The sequence below is a fragment of the Callorhinchus milii genome, unplaced genomic scaffold (assembly GCF_018977255.1).
Source record: "Callorhinchus milii isolate IMCB2004 unplaced genomic scaffold, IMCB_Cmil_1.0 Scaffold7, whole genome shotgun sequence".
In the NCBI taxonomy this organism is placed as follows: domain Eukaryota; kingdom Metazoa; phylum Chordata; class Chondrichthyes; order Chimaeriformes; family Callorhinchidae; genus Callorhinchus; species Callorhinchus milii.
This window is the reverse complement of record NW_024704748.1, coordinates 13167294-13194315: the sequence shown is the minus strand read 5'-3', so window position 1 is coordinate 13194315 and position 27022 is coordinate 13167294. Positions and strand designations below refer to the sequence as shown.

The window sequence follows — 27022 nt, the reverse complement described above, 5'->3', positions numbered from 1 at the left end:
AAAATGGCGGCTCGAGTGGCCGAGCGAACTCCGTGACCGAGTTTGATCGCAGGGACTGCCTTGTCGATTATATATATATATCAAAAAAATGTCCTCGTCCGGCGGGAACATAAACGCGAAGGTGTCCAGGCTGCTGAGCAGGAGTCGCGGGAGGCCGGTGCTCAAACCCAACAAACCGCTGGTTCTGGCCAACAGGGTCGCCAACAGGCGGCTGGGGCTGGGAGGTGAGCGCGCGTGCGCACTGGGCAGAGGCGAGGCGACAATGTGACTCCTGATCAGGAGAGGGGAGAGGGGTGACAACAACAATAATAATACTCTCATTTGATATAGCACCGCATCACGTCTTCGAGACGTCTCAAAGCGCTTCGCAGACTCTACTGCAAAGTGAACTAATTGACTGTGCATTTTGTGGATGAAACGCAGCAGCCAATTGCGCACGGCCGCGTCCCCACAAACGGTAGTGGATTGAGTGACCGGATTATTATTTTTATTTTAACGGCGTGTTTGTACAGGGTGTTCGCAAAGTCCTGTTGCGCCCTCCCTTTTTCTCTTACAGTTGATTTTTATTTGCTGTTGCAGAGGAGTCGAGCGTAACAATGTCTGTCTGATGCCAGTAACTTCCGCATCACTCACTCCGTCCGTGTTAGTGGAAGATGTGACACTGAACATGGCGATATATCATTATTTGCCAATAATAAAAATAAAATATTTGAATGAATGAATGAATAAAATGTACCAATAAAAATATTTAAATGATTCACAGAGGCAACGTGCATTACGGAGATGTCAGTTATGATGGCATGTTGGAAAGAAAATAACTTCAGTGAAGTTGTCTGTGCCAAGGAGATACAGAATTTTTATGGCTGTGCAGCAAAAGCAGAGGTAAAGTTAAATAATTTTAAAGCTAGCAATTGTAAGTTGCCTGGTAGCATTTGTGTACCTTTTTAAGTAAGTTAAAGAACACTGTTCAACAGCAACAACAACAAAATTACATTTATAGAGCGCCTTTCACGTCGGGAGGACGTTCCAAAGCACTGAACAGTCAGGTGTCAGGACCCGAGCATGGGGGAGGGGTGGGGTAGGGGTGAGGGAAGGCAGAGAGGTGGGAGGGCGACCAAAAGCACGATCGAAGAGAAGGGTCTGGAGACCGGCCTTGAAGGAGGCAAGGGAGGAAGTGACACGAAGGGACCGTGGGATGGAGTTCCAGGGTGTGGGGGCAGAGAGACTGAAAGCCCGGCCACCGATGATAGGCCGGGTTGGGCGGGAGACATGCAGCAGGCCGGAGCCCGCTGAATGGAGGGAGCGGGCAGGTTGGTAGTGAGTCAGCAGGTCAGAGAGGTAGGAGGGGGCATGGCCATGGATGGCCTTGAGAGTGAGGACGAGGATATTGAACTCGATCCTCAGGGGGATGGGGAGCCAGTGGAGTCGGGTCAGCGTGGGAGTGATTGGGTCACAGAGCCTGGTGCCCGAGAGTATACAAGCTGCATTGAGTTTTGGATGATCTGCAGCCTGTGAAGGGAAGAGTTGGGAAGGCCGATGAGGAGGGAGTTTCTGTAATCGAGCCTTGATGTGATGAATGCATGGATAAGGGTTCAGCATGTGTTACAAAGAATTCAGTAAAGTATCATGGTGAGTGAGTGAATTGAACTGAAAACCTTTTTGCAGTATAATACCTTTTTCTCCTTTCTAAGCTTGACTTGTATCTAAAGGTTGCAGTTGTAGATAACCAATTAATACTGGATGTTGTACTGATGGTTATAGATCTGTTAAAATGAGATGCATCTTAAATTCACAAAGAGTTATTTTAACTGTCCGTCTTGCAGGCTCAGAGGAAAGCAAAAGCCAGGGAGGACAACTTGGAACAAGCTGGAACTTTGAGCCCCAAACAAGCAACAATTTTGCTCCAAAGATATCCAAATATAACAAAAGAAACATAAACACAGTTGTTGGGAACACGCAGCAGATCAGGCAGCATCCATGGAGAGAGGGAAATGAGTCAACATTTCAGGTCTCTGACCTGTCATCAGAACCAATGAAATATAGTACTGTTTTTGTCATGAGGAAGAACTATTAAGTTTCTCAAGATTGTTTTCTCTCTTTGTTCACCTAACTGACTTTTATCTGAATAATAAATATTATAGTTGTAAATATTTGGGGGTCTGCACACATTTAACGCATGATACATTAACAACAGGAAAAAGCTCTCAGTAAGAGGCAATGCTAACTATGTTTCTTTCGATGTCATGGCTTTCAAATGTGTTAATTCTCATTGAATTGAAAACAGTCTCAATTATTTCAGTTGTATGAATACATTGATTAAAATCATTCTTCCACCTAAGTTGTTTATGTGAAAATTGTTTGTGATCTTTTGTGCTATTTCACAATTATTTTCAAACCACTGCTGTGCATCCTTCCAACCCACAAATACATTAAAGTTGACTGTTTCTAAGCTCTGTCCAGGTTATTTTGTTACTAACTAGGAGGTGAACCAGAACAGTTCAGGTTGATTTGTTTATCCCTATGACAAAACACCAAATCTTTGTATACTTCTCAGTAATCAGGTGCTCCTCCATATTGGACATTGCAAAGCAGACTCAAATTGTATCCCTCCATAGTACCTTGTGGTAAAATACCAATCTGTAGTATTTAGCTTTCTTACAACTGTTTACAAAAAATACCGTTCAATTTATCAATCATGTAAGACAGCAACTGGCAATGCATCTTAAGATTGATTTGTAACAAGACTTGGTACAATTAAGTTTTATTGAATTAACTTAGAAATATCAAGCTTTTAGAGACACTAGACTTGATGTGCAATGGATTTATGAATTTGTATCAAATATTATACAGTCAGGCAATTAATTACGAGAAGCTCATGGTCATTTTCATCAATTAAAATGCTTCTAGAAATTAACTGAACAAGCAGATGTGACCTCAGTTTAATATTCATCTGAAGGACCGCACCTCCAACAATGCAGTAGTTCCCCGAAGATAGCCTAAACTGTCAATTCAAATATCAAAAGTTGAACAGGAAGTGTGGGTTTGAATCTGAAATCTTGTGACTGAGGCAAGAATGCATAAGAGTATACCTGGAATTTTATTTTAATTTGATCTGGCATCAGACCATTATACAGTAGTCACTTTCTTTGTTTACATTAATTAAACAATATGCAGTTTTATAGTACAGTTACATGTTACAAGATTCACAGCCATTCACACCACCACCACCAATTAATTGTGAGAAACCCTTTTTTGTTTTGAATAATTGTGAAATCTTTAATGTTTTCCTGAATAGGTAGAACCTGTTCAGGAAACCTGAACGCACCTGGCTTAAATCAAACGTAACAGTCCATTGCAGATCTGGCTGGACCTTAACAAATCCTGCTGCTCAGCCCTCGCCTCCACTAAATCATTCTACTTCAAGACAATCTTGGAGGCCAAGGACAACTCCAGGCTCCTTTTCTCCATCACCAACTGGCTCCTCCGCCCACCCTCTCACGCCTCTCTGATCCTCAACTCCAATGCCAACTGCAAGGCGATGCTTGACTTCCTTGAATCCAAAGTCAAGGGGCTCCACTCAGCTGCCTCTGCCCTTCCGTCCACGACAACACCCCCCCCATCTCCCCCTCCCACCCTGGCTCCTGCCCATCCTTCCCTCCATACCTTCGAACCTGTCTCCCATTCCTCTCACCACCACTATAACTTGCATGAAACCGACCATCTGCTCCCTCAACCCCTTCCCTACCCCTCTTCTTACCTCCCAGCTCCACCTCCTTGGCCCTCTACTCACAGACATCATAAACCTTTCTCTTTCCACTGGTACTGTTCCCACCCCATTAAAAACAGCCGTCATCACTCTAAAAAACCCTCCCTGGACCCATCTCTACTCTCAAACTGCCACGCTATCTCCAACATCCCTTTCCTCTCCAAGGTCCTGGAACGAGTCGTTGCTTCACTCCTTCCTCTCCCACAACTCCATTCATGAACCCCTCCAATCGGGTTTCCATGCTGCCCACAGCACAGAAACAGCCTGGTCAAAGTGTTCACAGAATGTCAGAATGTCCATAGAAGTGGACATTCTGTCCATCTGAGACCAGGGCTGCCTCTGCCTCCTCGTCCTCCTTGACCTCTCTCTCTGTTGCCTTCGACACTGTCAACCACTCTATCCTCATCCACCACCTCTCCCCTCAACTCAAACTTTACGACTCTGTCCTTAACTGGTTCAGATCGTACCTCTCACACCGCCTCCACTTCATCTCCACAAACAATTTCTCCTCTAGCCCCTACACAGTCTCATGTCATCTCCTCAGAGCTGTCCTTGGTCCCCTCCTTTTCAATATCTGTATGCCTCCCTCTTGGTGATATCATCTGCAGACATGGAGTCAACTTCCACTTGTATGCGGATGACACCCAACTGTACCTCTCTGCCTCCACCCTTGACTTCACTGCTGTCCTGACAGAATGTCTGTCAGATATCAAGTCCTGGATGAGAGCTAATTTTCTTCAGTTGAATGTCAACAACTTTGTCTGTCCAGCGCCTTGGGACATCCTCCTGATGTGAAAGGCACTATACAAATATAATTTTGTTGTTGTTGACCTAAGTTTAATGATTCACCTGAAATGCAGTTCCCCCAGTAATGACCCAGTGTCAGCCCAGACTATGCCCTTAAGTCCGAATCTGAGGTTCTAGCCTGGAGACTGTCAACTAAACCAAAATGATATTGCTATAATGTCCTTATAGTTGCAGAATTCCTCCATTAATTGCAATCCCACAAATGGTTGATAACCATGTCATCCAGCCCCAAATAGGAAAGTACCCCTGTCAGATATATGCTGCATGGTGATTTCACCTGAATCTAGTTTTAATCGTGGTACAGTACTTGCAGGAAGATCTGGCAAAAAATAATATAAAGAAAGGGATGCTCCGTATGTAATCACTCACAAACACTCGTCCTTATCGCAATTTGGGTCGCGTCCTTCTGGATGTTATTCCTGTGCAGTTGATTTTGTAATGTGTGATTTGTGCTTTGTACAGCAGTTAGTGAGCACACGGCGCGGAAACTAATCAGGATATTGCCAGCTGAATATGTCTGTGCTATATTTAGAGAAAAAACACCGCCTATCTGGGTCTGGTCTATCGCTGAATGGAATGAACAGGGAATAATTTTATTTATCAAAAGCTGAAATGGAAGGATTCACCATTCAGATGAAAAGAATCGTTCAGCCCATGTTCTCACGCCCTCGAGAGTTATGATGGGAGTTCTCTGCGTTTACTCAATGAGTAGCATCAGTCCCGAAGTACGGCTTTTAAAGGCTCGATCGTTCTCAATTGCTGCATTTCCGACTTCTTTGAAAATATCGTTCTTGTTCTTTGGAGTGACAAAAATAATAATCCTTGCATTTGATATAGCGCTTTTCACGTCGGGAGGACCTCCCAAAGCGCTTCGCAGAATATACTGTAAAGTGAATTGACCGTATATTTGTGGGCGAACCAGTCGTCAGAGGTTCAGAAAGTGAGGCGGACAGTTGCTCCCCTTTGCTCTCGCTCTTCACTCCACGTGGGACCACGCGCCCGCGTTCGCCTTCATCGGCGCAATCACTCTCATCGTTTCATACCTAATCCACGCCAGGGTTCACTGTTGCGAACGGAAGGCCGCGCACTTTTTTCTGGAGCTCAGCGGTAGAGAGATTCCGTTCAAACAAATCGCATCGCACGCGGAACAGCGCCCGCGTGTCAGAAGGAGAAGAAGAAGAAGAAGAGCAATTTGATGGAGGAGCGAGTTTGCCCCCTGGGTGGGTGGGGGGTGGGGGATGGGGGGGGGCACCACCACTGGGTCTTTTTTTTAAAAAAAAAGAGCCGAAATCTACCCAAAGTGACTGCGGTTTATCTGCAGTCTAATTACCTCCAGACTGGAGGGTCCCACCCTCCTCTGCTGTGAAGCTCCCACTCACTCCCACTCACTCCCTCCCACTCCCTCCCACTCACTCACTCACTCCCACGTTGCAGGTCCGCCCATCAGCTGTGGCTGATCACGGGCTGATCCCCGGGGACCGGTTGACACTCGCCCGTCGCCGTTTGTTGGGTTGGTTGAAGCTCCCGCGGGGTGTGTGTGTGTCAGTCAGTCAGTCAGTCAGACGGAGGAGGGAGGGAGGGGGGGGAGAGGACTTTGGGAAGACATTGCAATCGCTGTTCCGCTTTCCGAAGCGCAATTGCCAGAGGATGACATTTGCTGCCGTCGTCTCGGGGGTATCCGCACTTTGCTTCTTTTACGCGGCGGCTGAGGTATGTCGGAGAGTTTCACGGTGGCTTTTTTTTTTAAAAAAAAGCGGCTGTCAACACCCCCGAGTGAAATCACATGCGTGTGTGTGTGTGTGTGTGTGTGTGTGTGCAAAAAAAACCACACCCCCCAAACAAGGTAAACCCGGTGTAATTGGGGGTCGGGGTGTGGGGGTATCTCCGCTGATCTCCGGTGCAACAGCCGGACTCGCGAAACCAGTGCCACTCACTCACTCACTCACTTCACTCACTCACTCACTCACTCTCACTGTCCGTACACATCGCACCGTCGCGCACACGTCCACCGGCGGCGGCCGCTCAGCCCTCAGGAGCGCAAATGTGAAGTCGTTTGCTTTTCTGCTGTGTGTTGTGTTGCAGGTCTCGCAAACTCCGAAATCCCAAGGCAATCGCCTCTCAGGTAACGCAGCCGCTGGAACCCCCCGGGAAACGGTGGCACCGACCCCCCCCCCCCCCCCCCCCGCCCCCCCCACCTCCCGAGTCGACGGTGTCCCCCCCCCCCCCCGCGAGGCGTGTGACTTCGGGAGTTTAGTTCCGAACGCGATGCACTGTGTGGAACTGCACACAGTGACCCTGACCCCCCCCCACCCCCGGGGGGCGGCTGTACCCCTCATCATCACACACCGGGTCACCGGATCGTAACGTTAAAACAGCGCACCGAATGCTCCCGAGTCCCTCCATCATCCGCAGCCGCTCCTGGGCGGGCGGTCCCGATTGATGTTAACGGGGGTTTGTGCGTTGGTGCACACGAAAGGGTCCACCTGTGTAGGGCCACTTCATTGACCCAAATATCGTGGATGTCGGATTGGTACCCGGTTGTTGCGGAGTTCCGGGCGATGGATGACTCTGAGCTGCTTCGTCAATAACCCACTGCACCAGAGCCCCCCGACGCACCTTCTTCGGAACATCTGTTGCAGAGGGAGAGGTTGTCACGTTGAGGAATCCCTGTATTGATGTTTCGTGGAGGTTTGGACCCTTTCAAGCCCTGCGCTCCTTTGCAAAAATAGACACGGAATCCAGAAAGCACACGTCGTATTTTTAGCTGATTGATAGAGGACCTTTCTGAGCAGCGCAGAAACTGCTCTCTCTCTCTCTCTCTCTGAGTCCCTTCTGCGCTGAGAAGCTTTCGGATGTGTCTTGAGGCCACGAGTGCAGATGTTTCATTTCAATCGGTGGACTTTATGTCCTTTGCTCCCACCATACTGTGTCGTTGTTTTTCTGTCAAACCTCTGTTGGGTTTTTATTTGCAGTGAACAATTTCATGGGTTAGTAGCCATATCCCAGTATTTGGGGGGGGGCACTAATTTTCTCCCTAATTTATAATAATAATAATAATAATAATCCTTGCATTTGATGTTCTGCCTTATCACGTCTTCGAGACTTCTCAAAGCGCTTCGCAGGATATACTGTACAGTGTATATTTTGTGGGTGAAATCATCCAGAGTTATTAGTTAGAACATGAATTGTGCATTCTGCTGCTTGGATGAGTAATTGTTGGAAGGTAAAATAGATAGTGAGTTCATGGCCTTGTAATAGTGAAGAGCTTTTCTGGACATTCTGATTGTGAATTCTCCTTATCAGATTTGTGGATGAGATATTGAACTGTGTAACATTTTTGGGGGGCGGGAGGGGGGAGAGTAAACAACACCATAATCTTACCCTTCTGAGTGTAATTTTAAATCTATGAGAGTCATAGTTTACGAAGAGGGTACATCAATTTGTGCTGTAGAGGTTGAGGTCAAATATTTTGTTGGGGGGCATTTTAAAGACCTTTTAATGAATTGGGAAATTAATGGATTTAATCTGAGGCATTCCCTTCCTGAAATAGATGCAAGGCAGATTCAGCTGCTGAATTAACCTTTCCATTTATAAATTAGTTGTGTGCTTAACTTGACCCGCAAATTCAATTGAAATTTGAGTCCATCTTGCGCAGTATCCAAGCTGTTATTCTCAAGTAATTGGCCTCGGCAAAAGAGCCTCCTGTTTCTGGGACAAAATGCTGGGAGAGTACAAAGTTATCTCTTAAAACAGGAGTTCAAATGTACCAGGGTTTCTGGAGTCCGTATAATGATATTTGGTCACCTTAGCTTTGTCTGCCAAGTTTTCATTTCCACCCTATGAATGTAAGGGAGCCGGAAAACATATTACACAAGCTCCAAATCACCAGACTCTTGAGTTCAATGGCATGTGAAGAAAATAATATGTTAAATTGAAGCAGAGAGGGGAATGAGTTCATATATGTGTCCTATTTTGTCTACACAGTTGTTAGTTGGTGTTTAGATGGTGTTACAAAAGTGGGTTATTACAATGGATCAGTGACACTCACTGTGACTGGAGAAACATGTCTGAAGTGGACAGAATTTCCAGACTATGTGCAGCAATATCCAAACAAGGGCCTTGGTGATCATAACTTCTGCCGAAATCCTGATGAGGAACCAATTCCATGGTGTTTCTACAGAAAAGAAACAGGATCGATAAGCTGGTTAGAATGTGACTGCAATCACGGTAAGAAGTCACTTTTCACATTTGCTCACAGATATCACTGAAACTGCCAAAACTGTACATATCAACAACCCAGGCAAAATCTGAAGAACATGCACACGTCAACTAAGTTCTAGGTTCGTGCCAGCAATTTTTGACAAGCAGACCACAATTTTGTTAGACACTAGGTAGCACTGCTCCATAGCGGTGAGATTAGTCAGCAATGTGTTATAGTTGATGTTCAAACCAGAAATTGGCAACAATCCATACAGGAGTGCTTGAATCCATACATTAAATCAGTTTACTTCCCTTTTTGTGCCGTGGAGACAATCATCTCTTTTCTGTCAGGTAAATATTGAATGGTGATTCAAGAGTCAGGTGATCACACTCCATTCAACGTTAATGTCCAACTACACTTTTAAATTATTTTGTAGTTATGTTGCAGAGAACCTGATAAGACAGACTTCAAAAGGTAGTTAAAGTCAAGGCTGAGCTGGGCATTTTACTGTAGGGTTTGGTCTGATGTGAGAAAAAAAATCATGATGCAAGCAACAAATCTGTATGTTATAATAATAATTCTTGCATTTAATGCAAGGCCTTATCACTTTGTCAAAGTGCTTCACAGAATATCCAGTAAAGTGGTTTGACTCCATTTTGTGGGCAAACATGAAATATAGTTACTGAGTTAAGTGCACTGCATTATCCAAAGACGGTTTTAGCTGTCACAGTCTCTGTAGTTTAATATTTTCTGTGTTTAATATGTTCTAATTTCTATTAATAATTTCATTAGTTACATCACTTTTTAGAGGACAATGTTTCTGTGTATAAATTTCTTGGATTTCAAAGGTGCGGTCCGATTGAGCGGAGGAGCCAGACAAGATGAGGGAAGGGTAGAATTCTTTTACAATGGACAGTGGGGCACTGTCTGTGACAGCCACTGGGATGATCGAGATGCAAGTGTGGTGTGCCGTCAGTTGGGTTTGAGGTATTGTCAGTCTCTGCACTGATTATTTTCAGGGCCCTATTTACAGATTTAGTTGCCAACTTTGATTTAAATCTCTTCTGCAAGGTACATATGACTCATACTTGATAATTGTATTTAAAAAAAATCTTTTATTCTTTTAACCCGGGGACTAGTTTAATATTTTTTAAAATCATTTTGCTGGTAAACTGGTTACAATTTTGTTCGATTTGTAATTATTTACTTTTGCGTAAAGTTGTTGGGGAAATATAGAATAAAAACAAGATTATTTTTGGAAATGTAAAGAGGGATGTTAGAGAATATGTTTTTGCAAAGTCTCTTGGTTGCTGTCTGTATGTACTGGGTTAAATAATTGTAGAAAAATTGTATCCATCAGGTTTTATCCAACAAGTCCAGAGAATGAATCAAAACAGCAAAAGATGGAAAGTAAAGTATATAAACAATTCTTTTTGTAAAATAATCCCACTGTTTGTTGTTTCTTTTTGTGCTGTGTGTCTTCAGTGAAGTAGGTATTGCTATGAAGAATTCATACTTTGGACCAGGGACAGGACCCATTCATATGCAGGTTGTGCATTGTCGTGGAGATGAGACAGCCTTGCTCTGGTGTAGAAACAGCACATTAAGAACAGGAGAATGCAGTCATGAAAATGATGTGGGAGTTTCGTGTGGACTTCCAAAAGGTAAAAGTCTGAAGTAAACATCTCAAAGTGGTCAACCATAAACTTTATTGAAGGATCTTGCACAAAGAACTGTTAGCAACTGTTAGTTACATTCTTCAGAAAATAGCTGTACAGCTTGATTTTAAATGGGTTATACCATTTTATTTGTTGCTTGTTATTGAGCTTATAATTGTGCTCATACAGATGGTGATGAGTTTACTATCCGCATTGGTGCTGTAGAGTACGCAGAAGAGGGGAGATGTATTTTTCAACAAAGGCTTTTACTGCTGTTGATAAGTTCTTGTCTTACTTTCTTCAAGTGCAGGTTCAGTAATCCCCATCCGTTTAGTTGGAGGCAAGGAGGACTATGAAGGTAGAGTTGAAGTTTTTCATGCTGGAAAGTGGGGGACAATCTGTGATGACCAGTGGGATGATTCAGATGCGGAGGTTGTCTGTAGACATTTGGGACTAAGGTGAGCAGATTGCATAACAAAGTCTATACTTTGTTAGCTGATGGAACAATCTATAATCCTTATCTGGAACTTTTTAATAGAGGTTAATAGAGATTGGATTGTTACGTGCTGTGAATTGAAGGAGTTGCGGTCAATCTAAATTGTGGAATAAACAGTCAAATAAGTAAAACACTACAATTACATTTAACATCCTTGACGATATTGTAACTTTCCCTTGTTGTCCTTTCCCCTCCCAGTGGAACTGCCAAATCATGGACATGGTCTCATTTTGGCCATGGGTCAGGCCCTGTATTACTGGATGAAGTTGAATGCACAGGCAATGAACTGCATTTGGATCAGTGCAAGAAAAGTAACTGGGGAGAACATAACTGTGATCATAAGGAGGATGCTGGTGTGACCTGTAACCTATTTACAGGTAAATAGTTTCTGCTTTTTTCTGTTTCTAATTCTGTTATTCTGTGGGGGAGAGGGGGGGTGGGGGGCAGAGTTGAGACAGAAAAATAGATTAGTTAGTCCAAATAGCCTGTATTGCTTTGTACTATCTACATACATTATTAAAAATACTCCTTCAAGGTACCATTATTAGTAAATTTGCTTTGTGGTGGTGAAAGACTTACAAATTTCAATGAGTTACATTTTGAAGGAACACTTTTTATGGTAGGATAATTTTCAAAAATATGCAATAAAATGATTGCCCTGCAGTTGATTATGAGTTCACTGGGCATTAAACTCCAAATCTCAGCATATTGTGTGGAAAATGCCAAGCATATTCTGTGGGAAGGTGTGGAAATGCTGTCACTTGAACTCTGTAGCAACCAACATTTTTTCCCCTTATAGACACTGAGGATTACGTTTACTACTATAAAGTAACTAATGTGTGCTTTATGATTAACAATGCTTGCTTCAGAGGGTGTTGTACGACTGGTTGGAAACAGAGAATACAGTCAAGGAAGGTTAGAAATATATCATAATGGAGCTTGGGGAACAGTGTGTGATGACAAATGGAGTGAACTGAATGCACAGGTTGTCTGCCGGCAGCTTGGATTCAGGTAAGACTTTTAGGTAGCACGCACACACTTGTGTGCACACACATACCACACACACATACTGGTTCATGCCCTTCATCAGGAATTTATGTTAACCAATTGAAGAAATTTAAAAGTTACTTTTGCAATATTATATAATTTCTTCCTATTTTTTGATTGAATTTGAGCTGTTAAGTATAATGCTCTAAGAATTACTAAGCTCAATGTCAATCAATGAGTAAAGCAAATTTAAGAGTACTACACAAAAGAAAGAATTTGCATTTTTAGAGTGTGTTTTCGTCTCAAAGTGCTTTGCAGGTAATTACTGTCAAGTATTTGAGTTCATGCCTTTGAGGTCTTTCTTCAAGTCAAAAGGTTACCCACCATCACTTAATGTTAGTCGCATCTCTGAGTTTTGAAAACAGTTTGACTGCTAAAATGAGGCATCTTCAGTGTTGAGGTGAGAAGAGGGAAAAGTGACCTTGCTCAAATTGGACCTCTTGCAAGTTATTCACTGAGTGATACTCTTTCCTGGTGTAAAGAAGTCTACCAGTTGAAAGGTCACGGATTCTTGGCTGAAAGGGGATTTCTACAGGTGGTGAAATGAGAAGAATGGAGGGAAGGAAAGTCTGAGAGGTGGCAAGTTGATCTGAAAAATAATTGTGGCACAAGCCAATTTGCAAATCCATCACCTGCCATGAGAGATAAAAGCTTCAATGTCATAAGACACGATGAAAACAATACACATGAAATCTTAAAATTAATCCATTTGCTTCATTATAAAGTAGTACTTTGTAGATGGTGCCATTGATGTATGTGAAATAACAGCTCTTTAATTTAGTAAATACGCTCTTACAGCAGTATATCTTTCAATTGCAGCATTAATCATTCAAATTTACCATTGACAGTGGACCTGCATCTGTAGCACCAGAGGGAAAGTTTGGACAGGGAACTGGATTCATATTCCTCGATGATGTAATTTGCACAGGGAACGAGGTGCAACTTTTGGAATGTGCTCGAAGTAACTGGGGCCAACATGATTGTTCTCATCATGAGGACGTAGGCGTAGAGTGTAAACCGGAAGAGACTAATAAAATAACTGAATCTAATGTAGGTAAGCATTGTATAGTTGGCAAAAAGAGTTAATTGCCAACCAACATGAAACAAAGAACATGCCCACTTTGTGTAACTTCCTTTGTATAGCCAAGCTTCCTGTATATTCTAAATTCTTCAATCATACGGCTAGATTTGTTCTCTGTTTAGATTCAGCGTGATTGGAATCTGACGTTTGTCAGCACCTCAGGTCCTCTGTTTAGAATACAATACCATGGTTTATTTTGGTTTCCTAAAATAAAGATTTCTTAAGGTATTGCAGTTACAATAAGCAGGGGAAACCACCCTGGAGGCATTCAAACTGGCTGTATCTAAAATGTTTGATTTTCCAAGATGAACATATAAATCTGAGACTAAATGCCTAATACTCCACCCCCCCCCCCCCCCCCACCACTTCTATATCGTGCTGAAAATCATTGTTTAAGCACAGGTATGAAGAATGGCCCTATGGCAGGTAGTGCACACGAGCTCGAACCCTCAGGGAATGTTCTCCAGCATGAGGCTATGCCTTCAAGAGAGGAGGAGAGTATGGTGGAGGGAGAGGGAAATAAATAACCCTTGTTATCAATCTTTCTTTTAATCATACCTTTTTTGACTGATTGAAATACCATGGCAGATTGAGTGGGGTTGTCAAAATTCAATGACTGGCTTTCAGAAGGGCAGGCCATGGCTGTAATAACTTTGTGTTTATATTAGTCGACAATACCATGTGTATCAGATACTGTGTGTGAGCTGTGAGCTTGTGCAAGAGTCTGTACATGTGTTGGCGTAATAAAAAAAATGTGTTCTTGCACTATCAATAGTTATGTTCACTGGGTGCCATATGCCACTGAAATAAAAGGTTTGTAAATTCCCACAGTTATTAAAAATACTGGCCAGAGACTAGCAATCTTCCAATCTTGTTTCCACTCATAAAAGGAAGTTGGATTTAGCCCTTCTTCACCAGTGGCAGATTCAGCATATTACTGTGGTAATTGATGCATTTGGTTATATGAATTCTATATTTTATATTTCTGTACTCCTTTGAGATTTTTTTCCTTTTTATTTTAAAGGAATGTCTCTTAAATGGCTAATTGTGCTCTATCTACAGGACCACCCATTCGACTAGTGGATGGAGAAGCCAGCAAGGAGGGACGTGTGGAGGTGTACTTCAACCGAGAATGGGGAAGTGTCTGTGACGATGATTGGACGAACAGAGAAGCAGTAGTGGTCTGCAGACAGTTGGGTTACAAGTAGGTTAGAGAACCTACTCACAAAATCAATCTGTGTCTAGACTTTAAAACTTCTGATATTCCTGTGATACATGGTGTGGCACATTGCACCTGATCACAGGCTCAGTTCTTCTGGATAGCGGGTTCATTTTCTTCACCATCTAAGAGAAAGGGAAATCAATCTTCAGTTACATTCAAGGGCAACACCCAAGATTGCCTGCATTTAAAGCAGTCTGATGTCAAGCTCCATACTGGAGCTGCACCTCAGCCTTTGTCTAAAAACAAAGGCCACAAATTCCCCTGCATTAGTCAGTAAAAAATATCCAGCAGCATTACCTGTCACACAATTGCTGTGGTCGTCACCAGTATGAAAGTGGAATATAGTAAATCACTATGCTTGCATATTTTAGGCAGAATAACTCTTATACAGTATATTACAGGGTAGGAACACATCTCTTGGTTGAGGAGACATTAATAACCTGCTCAAGATTTACTCTCGCATTTTATCTCAATCCCTTTGATGTGTTAGTGGCTTGTAATATACAACAGACACCTGGATGTTATTCTAGATTTGTCCTTGCTAATAATCCAACCTTGCATTTTGTACAATTGGTTCTATCTTTTCCAAATGATTTTTAAAGTTAAAATCAACTATATTTAATCCATTGCAAGGATTATTATCAATTTTAATCTTCACCCTTTTAAAGTGATGATTTATTCCCCTTTTTCTTGAAACCCTGGAATACATTTCACTTCTCACTCAAGCAGAAATGCAGGAGGCTCCTATCCTTTGCCGATAACTGGGAGGGCTGCCTGGATTGATTCACCCCTTCAGTTTCCCTGGGTCCCTACTTTTGCATAATGTAGAGAACTTTGAGTGTGAATTGGTGTCCCATCACCCTGCCATGATACATTGATTTATCAGTAAATCAATAATATTTTAATAGGGGAAGAGAAGAAAATTAAAATTTGCCACATTTATTATGCAACAAAGTTCTAAAATAAAAATACCAAACACATTCCAGGTTTGTGACCATTTTTCTTTGTTATGTTCAGAGCAAATGGAGAAGTTACAAGGTTGGTATGGATAAGAAGACCCTTCGTCCCTATTAATCTCATCCTTCCAAAATACCCATCCTATCGTCTTCCCACCATAGCATCAAACAGTATTTTTTTAAAAATGAGTCCAGCATCCTGGCCTGGCCTCAACCACCCTTCTTGGAAACCTGTTCCAGTGGTTAATTACCCTCTAGTTAAACAAAAACTTCCTGGTGTCTGACCTGAAATTGCTTTGTGCAATTCTAAACCTATGTTCACTTGGTGCATCCAAAAGTATTGTTCTGGGGAATATTAGTGCATTAGCAATAACGGAACCCTTTTATTTTCAGTGGTCCAGCAAAAGCCAGGACAATGGCATATTTTGGCGAAGGCCAAGGACCTATCCATCTGGATAATGTTAAGTGTATGGGCCACGAATACTCACTCAGCGACTGTGACACACAGGACTTCGGGATTCACAACTGCTTGCACAGTGAGGATGCGGGCGTGATCTGCAATTACAAGGAGGATGTACTGGAAGAGTTCAGCAGGGGAGGAAAGTAAATTGTGAAAGTAGCGACAATTCAACGTAAAAAGTTAAACATAGGAAATTAGAATCGGCCACTCTAATATAAATTGTCCTGCTTAGAACTTTATTTAGACCATGTCTCGTCCTAAATAATGGATGTTTTGTTTAATATAGCTTCAAACGTTTGTTCTGAATAATCTAAATAAATTTTTTGTTACGAATTGCATGTTGAAGGAAACTAACATTTTTCTTGGCTGATTGAAGTTAAAGATTGACAATTGATAGATTTTTGTTTTGAATGTTTAGACTCCATGCCTTCAATCTGTGGGCTACGCTCGATGAATCATCGCAAAAAGCGTATTATTGGAGGAAAGAAAACCATCAGGTAGGCGTTTGAAAAGATGCATTTTTTCCTCATGCATCGTCATTTTGACTTCTCAGCTGATGTAAAATTTAATTATAATAGTATTCTGTTTACTCTGAATAAATATAACATATACTTGTGATAAGGATCCACGATTAGAAAGTTTGTTCTGCTGTTTTTCAAAGTGTATTCCTTTCATGCTTTAATTGTTTCATTCTTTTGCTTGGCTATGTATATCTAGACTCATTGTCACATGTCTTTTTATAAGGTGAGACTTCATCCAGTCTGCAGTCCATGTTCGATTTCCCCACAGAATGATTGCTAATATCAGCTGGGCAGCTAGAGTAAGAGATATTTTCGCAGTGAGGTAGGGAGAGGACATGGAAAAGCAAGCCACTATTTAGCATCTGGTTCAAGAGTAGCTCTGGAAGACCCCAAAAAATGAACAAAAATGGAGAGAATATACCATTTTTGGTCATTATTTAGTTCATTCACAATCTCTTTCCACTCCTATGAGTGTCGAGTGGATTGTATGGTACAGAAGTTGCATTTGTTAAATGTTTCAGAATCCAATATGAAATACATAAATTATTTAACAATATTTGATTGTGTTTGTACTTTTTACTTTGTTATCTTACATGTTGTAAATTTATAGTTGTTCACAGTAAGCGTGTCCTGTTTGATCGCATATCATTACATCTTGTTTATTGTTCTTAACGTTGCACAGTGCAATATGATTTAGACCTTCTGGTTTCCTTTATCTGCTCTAAGATAAACACTGATGCACTCCATTCTCTTTGAATGTTTATGTAAGTATCACATTGTTTCCAAGTTTGCACAAAATACTCCAGTCCCCTCTCCCCAAATGTATATCTCTCATGGTTAACAATGTGTGCAACTGAATAGATTCAATGTTCTCCAGAGCTCTGCTCTGCCATGTATGAGAGTACGTCCACAGAAATAACAATTATCCCAAGTTAACATACAGTGACCAAGAGGAAGACAGTGTAAGCCTTAACATCCAATTATTCTTTTTGATCAAAGAGATTACTAGGAGTTTCCATGATGATTGTGAAGGTTAATTGATTTATGCAGTCATTAGACAAAGGTGTGTTATTTCAATGGAGATGTTTAAATGTGTGCCCGGGTCTGTGTTTGCAGAGGTGGATGGCCATGGCAAGTGTCGCTGAGGCTCAAGACTTTTCATCGAGGGACCCGCTTGTTGTGTGGAGCCACGTTAATCAGCAACTGTTGGGTGCTGACAGCAGCTCACTGTTTCAAAAGGTCAGCAAGGAATCAAACACTTTCATTATTTGATCATTTTGTTACCTGTTCCTCACAGAATCAGTTGGGTTGATTGTACAAAATGCTCCTTTTAAAAAAAAAAGAAGTAGAATTACTGACACCTCAATGTTAAAAAAAAAAAGCCTTGTTACTTACTGAATAGATCACTGACTCATCAGTCTCAGCAACCAACAATCTAAGGTCAAAGCTGAACGTTTGTAAGTTTATGTGAAATACATGGAGTTTCACTGCTGGACGCAGTTTGTTGCGAGCTGCCTTTTATGGTTCTGCACAAAGCAAATCTTTATTGGTGATATTGCAGTAATTCAGTTCTTGGCCTATACAGATTATGACCCTTATATTGCCACACAACCATTGAATAGCTCATATTACAACTCTACAAAACATCTGCACCAAAATAGGTTTGGATCTGAGCACTGACAGGTGGCCTAGTTGTTCTGCAATACAGTCAGCAGTGCTAATAATAACCACTTTTCTAGCATCTAACATGGATAAATTATTAAACTATTTTGCTGTAATGCTGCTATATTTGCATTTTTAGAGGGTGGTTCTGGGGATAGCATACTAGCCAGAACAAAGAAATGAGGTAGTCTGATGCATTTCTACCAGTGCCTCCAGGTTTGAATGGGATTTTAAGAGTTTTTTTTAAAAACAAAATGAATTCACCCTCACTTCTGATTGCAGCTTCCCATTCTTGATTACAGGACTGTAATTTCCCTGAGTGAGTTCCTGTTATGATGAAGTGATTGATGATGGCCAACACCCCTTTTCAGGAAACTTGGGAGCCATCAGCATTTTTCTGTGCTCCAGGAGTTATCAGATATATAGGAAAGGAGTGGGAGAAAAGGAGAAAAAACTACTATTAGTTTCTATAGAGGATTATTCAAAGTCTGAGGACAACTGTACACACAATACAATACAAAATTACATTTGTATTGTGGCTTTCACGTCGGGAGGATGTCCCAAGGCGCTGGACAGTCAGCAATTTGGACCCAAGCTGGGATCAAGATTGGTGAGGGGGGAGGGTAGGGAGGGTAGGAGGATGGCCGAAGGCTCGGTCAAAGAGGAGGGTTTTGTGACGTGCCGTGAAAGAGGCGAAGGGAATGTGGGATGGAGCTCCATAGTGAAACAGCACAATCTGAAGGGGGGGCTTCAGATTGTATGAGCAAATAGTGTGATGTATGGAGAGGTTGTGGGGTGGGGAGACTGAGAAACTGAAGATTCTGTCAAAGAAGATCAACAACAACAACAAAATACAACAACAAAATTACATTTTATAGCGCCTTTCACGTCGGGAGGATGTCCCAAGGAGCTGGACAATCAGTGTTTCAGACCTGAGCTGGGGTTCGGGATTGGGGAGGGTGGAGGGCAGGGGGAAGGAAGGTGATCGAAGGCACGGTCGAAGAGGAGGATCTTGAGATGGGTCTTGAAGGAGGCAAGGGAGGGGGTGAGGTGGAGGGACTGCGGGATGGAGTTCCAGAGGGTGGGGGCAGAGTGGCAGAAGGTCATGGAGCCTGGTGCTGGAGAGGAAATGGGCTGCAGAGTTCTGGATGATCTGCAGCCTATGGAGGGATGAGTTGGGGAGGCTGACAAGCAAGGAGTTTGCATAGTCAAGCCTGGATGTTATGAATGTGTGTATGAGGGTTTTGGCATCTTGCGGTGTGAGACAGTGGTGGAGCCAGGCGATATTGCAGAGGTGGAGGAAGGCAGAGCGGATGTCATGGCACGGATGTGGGGTAGAAAGAATAGTTGAGGGTCAAACAAGACTCTATGGTTTCGGACTGGCTCAGTGAGGTGAAGTGTGCATCCTTGGATGGTGATGCTGTCAGCGCCTGAGGTGAGGAGGCCCTGATGGGAGCAAATCAGGAGAGCCTCATATTGTTGACATTCAACTGAAGAAAGTTAGCTCTCATCATTGATGTCTGATGGACATTCTGTCAGGCAACAGTGGTACTGGAGTCAAGGGTGGAGGCAGAGCTTAGCTGCTTAGGTAAGTCTCCAGAGGGCAGCTCAGTGTCAGTGGGCCTTCAGGAGGGGCAATAAATGGCAAACTTTTTTTTGATCAAGCACATTTATTGTTAGTTGTCACTGCTGCCACACAAACCACTGTGGGGCACAATGGTCTCCCCACGGCAAAATGAATTATGTTGGGGTAACTTCCAACTCTCCTTTCAACTCATCAGTGAGTGACATAAAGTGCAGCCAGGAGACTTGCATGCTGTAGAATGCCTTGCCTGGAGAACCTAAGAAAGATAGAGAAAATTCTACTGCGTTGTTTAAGTAAAAACTCATTTTCATTAACTGGTTTCTTGTTTCAGGTTTGGTGATGAGACAAGACACTACTTTGTTCGAGTAGGAGATTATCACACTGGTGTGGAAGATGAATATGAGAGGGAAGTGCCTGTGGAAAGGATTGTAATCCACAGAAACTATAAGGCAGACAGCAGTGATAATGATATAGCAGTGGTCAGAATGAAGGGCAGGGAAGGACACTGTGTGACATTTAATCAGTACACAATGCCAGTATGTTTACCAGAGAGAAGGGGAAAAGCCAGAATAAACAGGCAGGCCTGTTTCATCACTGGCTGGGGAGATACAGGTAAGAGATTATCGGTTTGTGTAGTCAATGGTGTGGATCAGGCTAACATTATGCCGTCTTTTAGCAACCTGCCCAGATTATTATAATATATTATACCCCTAATATATTCAACCCCTAAATTTTAAAATTCACACTCAAGTTTTCCTTGGAGGCAAGATTTCAGACACTAGTGAGGTCATGAGGGGGCAGAGAGTCTGCCTCCCAGCTGCTTATGTGCATCACATAGAGAAACAACCAAGGATCATCATTTGTGCTATCCAGTCTGATTCTAGTGGTTAGAATATCCCAAGTTACAGATTGATTAACTAATTGATAGAAATCCATAGAATGCAAGTATTAATGCAACTAGTTGCACAATAATTTTGAGACTTGGAATAACAACCACAAATTATATTTGTATAGCTCCTTTCATGCTGTAAGGATGACCCAAGGACAATCAGGGATTTGGACCCGAGCTGGGGGTTGGGATCAGGAGAGGTGGAGCGCAAGGAGGGTACGGGTAGGAGGGTGACCGAAGGCGCAGTCAAAGATATTATAATATTTATAATATTATAATATTTCTGACAACACATAAGAGAAGCATTGATGCCTAGATATGTTCTGTTAACATTTCAAAGTGGCTACAGAACATTGGTGACTGACATCATGAGCAGTCCTGAATGAATCACTTTGTTTGTTTGTTTGACTCCCTTTTTTAGGAAGGTCCTATTCAAGAACATTGCTTCAGGGCGCCGTTCCCTTATTACGGAAGCAAGTCTGTGCCAGTCGTTACAGGAACAAGTTTACATCCCGGATGATATGTGCAGGAAATTTGTCTGAACACAACCGGGTTGACAGCTGCCAGGGGGACAGTGGTGGCCCACTCATGTGTCAGAGGACAAGTGGGCGCTGGGTCATTTTAGGGATTACTTCCTGGGGTTATGGGTGTGGGAGGAAGGATTCTCCTGGAGTTTACACAAAGGTGTCCAAGTTTGTCTCGTGGATCAAGAAAGTGACAGCATTAAAGTAAAATAAGAAGAAACCTGGTTCAAAGAAAGATAATGACTAATGTGAAGTGCAAACACTGTTCCAATGTAAATGACTCAATTTCTTATTTGTCTGAATGTACCAAAGACTACTTGGAGCAATAATATTAAGTGTAACCTCTTCATTGCCCTTTATAAAGCATAAACTACAATAATCTCAAACAGGAAAACACCCTACAGCAGGGACTGCTATGAATGATATATTCTAACATTATAACGATTGAGAAAAGATTTTTTGAATTGAAACATCTTTCTTTAGTTTTCTTAGTCATATGTTTTTGGGCTATTTAAATATATTGCGCTCGGCTGCCCTGAATGGATGCTTTGCTGTTGTATATGTGTGTTTGTGGGGTACCTCAGGCTAGTGGAGTTGTCCACCTTACATAACTTGTAAGAAAGGCTATTCTTACTTTGCAAAGAAATACTGATGCTGGTTGATATAGAACAGCACAGATGCTGATTGTGAGAAATCCACAGGACTGGCTCACTCTCCTTCTTTCACAGCTGAAGAAGAATAGTATGGAGACAAAAATGAGCAAAAAAATTGCTATATTTAAAAAACATATCAGGTTATTATACACAATTCACCAAATGTTCTGTTTATTCCTACTGTCGTGTTGGCCACATTTAGCGAGTAGCGCATTCATGCTCCCATTACAGCTGACAATAAATGAGATTTACAGTGGCAACTCAAAGCTAACATAACTTCAGCTCCTGAAAGATAGTGAAACTGACATCAAGAAATTACAATAAAGAATGTGAAATACTTTGAAAAAAAGAATAAATGTTTACAAGGAAAAAGAACCAGTGTAATACGAACTATAATTCTAGTGCACTAAATTTAAGGAAAGGAATAAACTTAGGAATAACTACAAATCATAGTCTTACTGGGAGATGGATGTGTATAGAACAAGTTTTTGAATGCTATATACTTTTCTCTATATTCGTGTGCTGCAAAGAGCTTTGCCCAATAATCTTGGTCTGTGCTGATGTAGATTGTCTCACTTTGATTGCTCCTGGGGAAGGGAAGGTTAAATATGAACAGATTTCCACCCTTGATATGCAGCGATCCTCTGGATTGAAACATGAGGTGAGGTCAGGATCTGTCTCAGTTGTGATGCTCTCTGCAGTCAAATAACCTATAGGTATGCACATGTCTGGGGTCATATGAAGAATAGCTATTTGAGTGAGGAACCGGAGGACACTAACATCTGTGAAAACATATTCCAATAAGAGGCAGTAGCGTAAGGAGGGGAGAAAATTGGCAAACTTGAAAGTAGCTATTTGAATTAAGCAGAAACCCGTTTTAAACAAAACAGCATTTGAGCTTTGTAGCCAGAGTCCCATAAGCCTGCAACAATTCTGCTTTTCATTTTCAGAAGTTTCTCTCTAATTCTATGAAATGTATCTCTGAGACGATGGCCAAAGCTTGCATAAGCGTAAGACAAGAGATGATGTGCCAAATTCTGCTTGTAAAGTATGTGTGTATTTTAGATGATGATATTTATCAGCTCAACTGAAAGAAATAGTCATGAGCTTTGAGAAAAATATAGTCCTTCAGATGGTGAACTGCTAAATGAACATAAAATGCTAATTTTATATTGTTGCTGTGTTTTAACTGTTGTCGATACTGTATTTTCAATTGAGTGGAATTCTATTAGTTTACCAGTAGGTGGCAGATTTGCTTTCTGTGTCCTATTCCACGTCTCGCAGCTTGTCCTTTTTTAATGCCATAGATATTAGAAATGCATCAAAGAGAGAAATCAGTAACAACTATTGAAACATTGTGATTTACTGCTGAAAATAACATTTAGAAATATTGTGTGTCTTGTTTTAAAATGTCCATCAAATATTGTATATTGCCAGCGCTCCTCGGCATGCAGTACGAACAAATGATAGTAAAAACACAACTGACCACATGACTTCCAATGTGTCCAAACTTTTCCTTGTGATTCAGATACATTTTCTCTAATTGTATTAAATTGTTTTTATTTTTTGTTTGTGTATGTATGTCTATGTGGTGTGCGTGATGGGGATAATTCCACTTTTCATTATTGCTTTGCACACGAATATACAGTATATACTTTAAAATTATGTGACTGTATTTTGTAGGCAAACACAGCAATATCTCACAAATAGCCATGGAGTGGATGACCAGTTTTATTTGGGGTGTGTAAGTCAGGACACCAGGAGAAGTTTTCTTCTCTTTTCGAACAGTCCACCTGAACAGGCAGATTCTCAGTTTAACGCCTCACCTGAAAGACGGCACCTCTGACAATGCAGTGCTCCTCCAACACTGCACTGCAGTGTCAGGATAGACTATCAGCTCAAAGTCCCAATGTGCGCTTGAAACCCACAACTATCTAACTTGATGAAGAGGTTCAGGGCAAAGGTCAGTTCCTTCCACATTACAAGGAAGTGTCACTCCAAGGCCAATCTTACACAAATCCCAAAAGGCCAAATCCAGAGCATGATTGGTATAGCCAGGGTAGCAGGTTACTCACCCTTGTTCCAGTATAGGTAACCGAGCTGAAACTTTCCCAATTTTTGAAAGGAATTTATCTCACAAGCAGAATTTGTCATTTTCCCCCCAACATTTAGAATAATTGAATAAATTTGTCCTGCATGTATACTGGAAAAGGCAAGCAACTTTCACATTTGTAGGCTTTTTAAATCAGCTGTAAATCAGTTCATTAAATCATACTTAATGTAGAGATATTTAAGTAATGGGTGGACTCTAAGTCTTTAATTTGAGGCAACCCATTGGACAATTGACAATTAAATAATAATAATCCTTGCACTTAATATAGCAATTGGTAGCCACAGTATGTTTGTATTCAAGCTTCTCAGACATATGCAATGAAGATAATAGTGTATATTTATTTGCATATATTTGCAAATGCCCAATATAGCAGTGGCTCGATGGGTGATTGCACAGGATAATGTTTGCATGTTGGCTGCATCATGCCGAATGGTGATTATGATTTTAGCAGGGAATCTGCAATCTGGAGTGAACAATCTAGCTGATGTGCTCACAGTGCTTGGATTAAATTTGGTGAAACCTCAAAAAAAACGAAAGAATTAAGTTACTGCTACTGGTAAATCACACTGAGAATCAGAAGTACAAACCCATGATTTGGTTAGTAGCTAATAAAACTTAGCTACATAAGACAAGCTCCTTAAAAATAACTGTTTATTACATAATAATATATTTATTTGTGAGTAAGAAAATGGGCAACATTAGAGATTGTGAAGGTCAAATCCTGTCAGTGTGTTTAGTTGAATGGCAGTAGAAATACTGTAGTAGCAGACAGATTCAGTCAGATCCAATTTTCCAATAGGCATAAATAAGATGATGATCACTATTTAAATCACAGTTGACGCAAGCTGCCCGCTATCACGGTTGGCATCACGAAGCATGCTGCCAAGATCCAATGTATACACAGTGACCATAAGCAGATAAACTGGAGCCATGTAAGATTCAAACACATGACCAAGCTTGTTAATAATCATGTGATGCATGAAAAGTGTCAATAATTGGTGGCAAACAGTTGCTTTAGGAATGACACTGGTGTAGACATTTCATCAGTGCCGGGGTCAGTTGCCCAAAAAATTTAAACAGTGTTTAAAATTTGTACATGTGTCCCATTTTGCAATGAGATATGCCTTTGTCTATTTTCATCCCTTTACTTCCTCCCCCTCCCTTCCTTTTTTTGTTCCCTTGGCCGCAAACTAACTCCAGCCAATAGGGCAGGGGGCTAACCTCCCCATTTATGTCACAGGTGGAGATTGTTAACTCCGAGTTAAATCTGTGGGGGATTTTAGAGATGTGCATTTTCATACACCATGAAATAACTCATACACTTTAATCAAGAATATTGTTTTTGTTCAAGCGCATTTAAAACTTTAACTTGAGAGTGAATCCAATCTGAATCAAATTAGGTCTAAGCTGAATTCCATCTACATTACTGATGCAAAGATATTTGTCATGTTAACAAAAAGTCAAAGTCACAAGCTTAGGTTACAAACTACTATCCTTGTCATAAATCATGTGGCAGACATAGAAATTGCTGCCTAATGTAAGTTAAAGTTGAGCAATGCAGTGAAATGTATGCTCCTAAACATATTGTTCTGATTATTGTTCTAGAGGCACAACTAATATGAAATTATTAGCTGCGTGGGCTGAAAGGTTTCAAGCCTTTGCTGTAAGATAATAATAATTACCCTGACATTTGATTATTCTCAAAGCGCTTCCCATGATTTATCATAAAGTGTAGTGAATGTGTAATTGGTAGGTGAATGCGGAAGCCGATTTGCACACAGCAATATCCCAGAAACGGCCATGAACAATTTCATTTGCTGTAGATGAGGGAAATTGCATGCGCCTTGGCCAGTTTTATCTTTTCATACTTATCTGTCATCATTTTGAGTGGTGCAAAAAGTCACAGTGGCGCTGAGACTAATTACTGGAGTGGGCATTAAGTTGCTGCCATGGTTTTCCCCATTTCTTTGAGGATAAACATTACTTATTTTGAGGATAAACATTACTTACGGAGTCCTGTAGCTCAGTGGCTAGAGCACTCGCTTTGCAAGTGAGAGACCTGAATTCAATTCCAGGCAGGGCGAAACCTTGGGCAAGTTTCCTTACTCCACACACCTAATAATAATCCCTCCAAAACCAAAAACAATAATAAATTGGTCATTTTCAATCTACGACTGTTTGTGGGACATTGCTGTGCGCAATTGGCTGCCGCGTTCGCCCACAAATATACAGTCAATTCACTTTACAGTGTGTTCTGTGAAGCCCTTTGGGACGTCCTCCTGACGTGAAAAGCATTATATCAAATGCAAGGATTATTATTATTATTATTATTGAATCCTAAAGCGAATCAAACAAAATCTTGGAGTTCAAAACTGTGCTTATTTTTAGAACAGTGCAGTGTCTGCATAGTAACTTGCTTCTTCGAGTGACATCATCACCTGTCCATCACAAGGTGATATTGATGACAGCCTAGCTGAAGGTCCTGGTGTGTTGGCTGTAGTTTCCGACTCCAATAAGCATTACTCAGCTGAACACAAATGAAAACTGACTGCAATATTTGGAACCCTTCAACTCAAAGTACGATATAGATTCTAAATTCCCTTAAGTGTAAGGCGTAAGAGTGCTTTTCTTCATAAAGTGTCAAAACATTTTTAAAAAAAGACCCAAATTTCCCGTTTTAAGCATTTGACCAGGAATCTTCTGCAGAACATTGTGAATTTTTTTAATACTGTCATTTTGAATGAGTTTTCATAGATTATATATCGAGATTGTACTCACAAATCTGCCTTTGTGTGTGGGCAGCATTGACAGCACAGTATGTTGATGCACTGATATAACACATGGGATGGCAGGCAATGGGTATACAACTGTGATTCCCTGCTGCTCTCACGCTTGACACCAGAGGAGGCACTTAACAGCAAATATTGAAGGACTTTACCCAAGGCCACGTTGCATTCATCAATGCTAATCACAGAGCAGCTTTCTATTGATCCAGGAGCAAGTTACCTGCTCACACATCTCAGCCAAGATTAGTGTAGGATTTAAGACGAGGATAACCTCAATTTTTTAAAAAACATGTCAAATCTAGTGTGTTCTTTTAAATATTGTTTAACATGCTGATTGTAGGACTGCAATGTCAAATTTGCACTTCTGTCTGCACTACTTGTTGCCCAACCTTATCTGCTGAATAAACAGTGGTTCCATTTGGTTTGCACAACATGTTGTGAGTAGCAATTATATGTCTCAGTAAGTGCTGGAAGCAACAGGCAACTGAGGCAATGAAGTCCTTTCTGAATTTGAAAGATTAATGTCTGAATCACACATGATTGCAAACAATATCTGTTGGCCATTCACCATTCAATGTTGTTCGCTATCCACTTG

At 41.4% G+C, this 27022-nt stretch overlaps 2 protein-coding genes across 3 annotated transcripts; both read left to right on the top strand.

Annotated features, from left to right (window-relative positions):
* chchd1 (coiled-coil-helix-coiled-coil-helix domain containing 1) lies at positions 1 to 2447 on the top strand. Its single transcript, NM_001292913.1, is given in 3 exon segments — positions 1 to 224; positions 764 to 882; positions 1824 to 2447. Coding segments are annotated over 3 exon segments (369 nt in total). The 5' UTR covers positions 1 to 88; the 3' UTR covers positions 1938 to 2447.
* A 3711-nt stretch (positions 2448 to 6158) lies between these two features.
* si:ch211-51a6.2 (neurotrypsin) lies at positions 6159 to 21137 on the top strand. 2 transcript variants are annotated; one of them, XM_007898095.2, is made up of 15 exons: positions 6159 to 6283; positions 6656 to 6695; positions 8558 to 8800; positions 9623 to 9761; positions 10260 to 10438; positions 10743 to 10890; positions 11127 to 11305; positions 11798 to 11939; positions 12824 to 13029; positions 14119 to 14260; positions 15628 to 15833; positions 16113 to 16191; positions 17332 to 17454; positions 19794 to 20074; positions 20773 to 21137. In XM_007898095.2, exons 1-15 carry the CDS (start codon positions 6221 to 6223, stop codon positions 21081 to 21083), a joined length of 2481 nt encoding a protein of 826 aa, XP_007896286.1. In that variant the 5' UTR covers positions 6159 to 6220; the 3' UTR covers positions 21084 to 21137. The 2 variants fall into 2 exon arrangements, with proteins under 2 accessions (XP_007896286.1, XP_042193030.1); XM_042337096.1 differs by lacking the exons at positions 6159 to 6283; positions 6656 to 6695 and adding an exon at positions 7208 to 7261.
* Positions 21138 to 27022: the final 5885 nt, after the last annotated feature.

Bases quoted from the DNA above. Each gene is read 5' to 3' on its own strand.
- si:ch211-51a6.2 (XM_007898095.2), top strand. From the start codon at position 6,221: ATGACATTTGCTGCCGTCGTCTCGGGGGTATCCGCACTTTGCTTCTTT. The intron at 9,762-10,259 runs GTATTGTCAGTC...GTGTGTCTTCAG, and splicing joins TGCCGTCAGTTGGGTTTGAG to TGAAGTAGGTATTGCTATGA. The intron at 10,439-10,742 runs GTAAAAGTCTGA...CTTCAAGTGCAG, and splicing joins TTCGTGTGGACTTCCAAAAG to GTTCAGTAATCCCCATCCGT.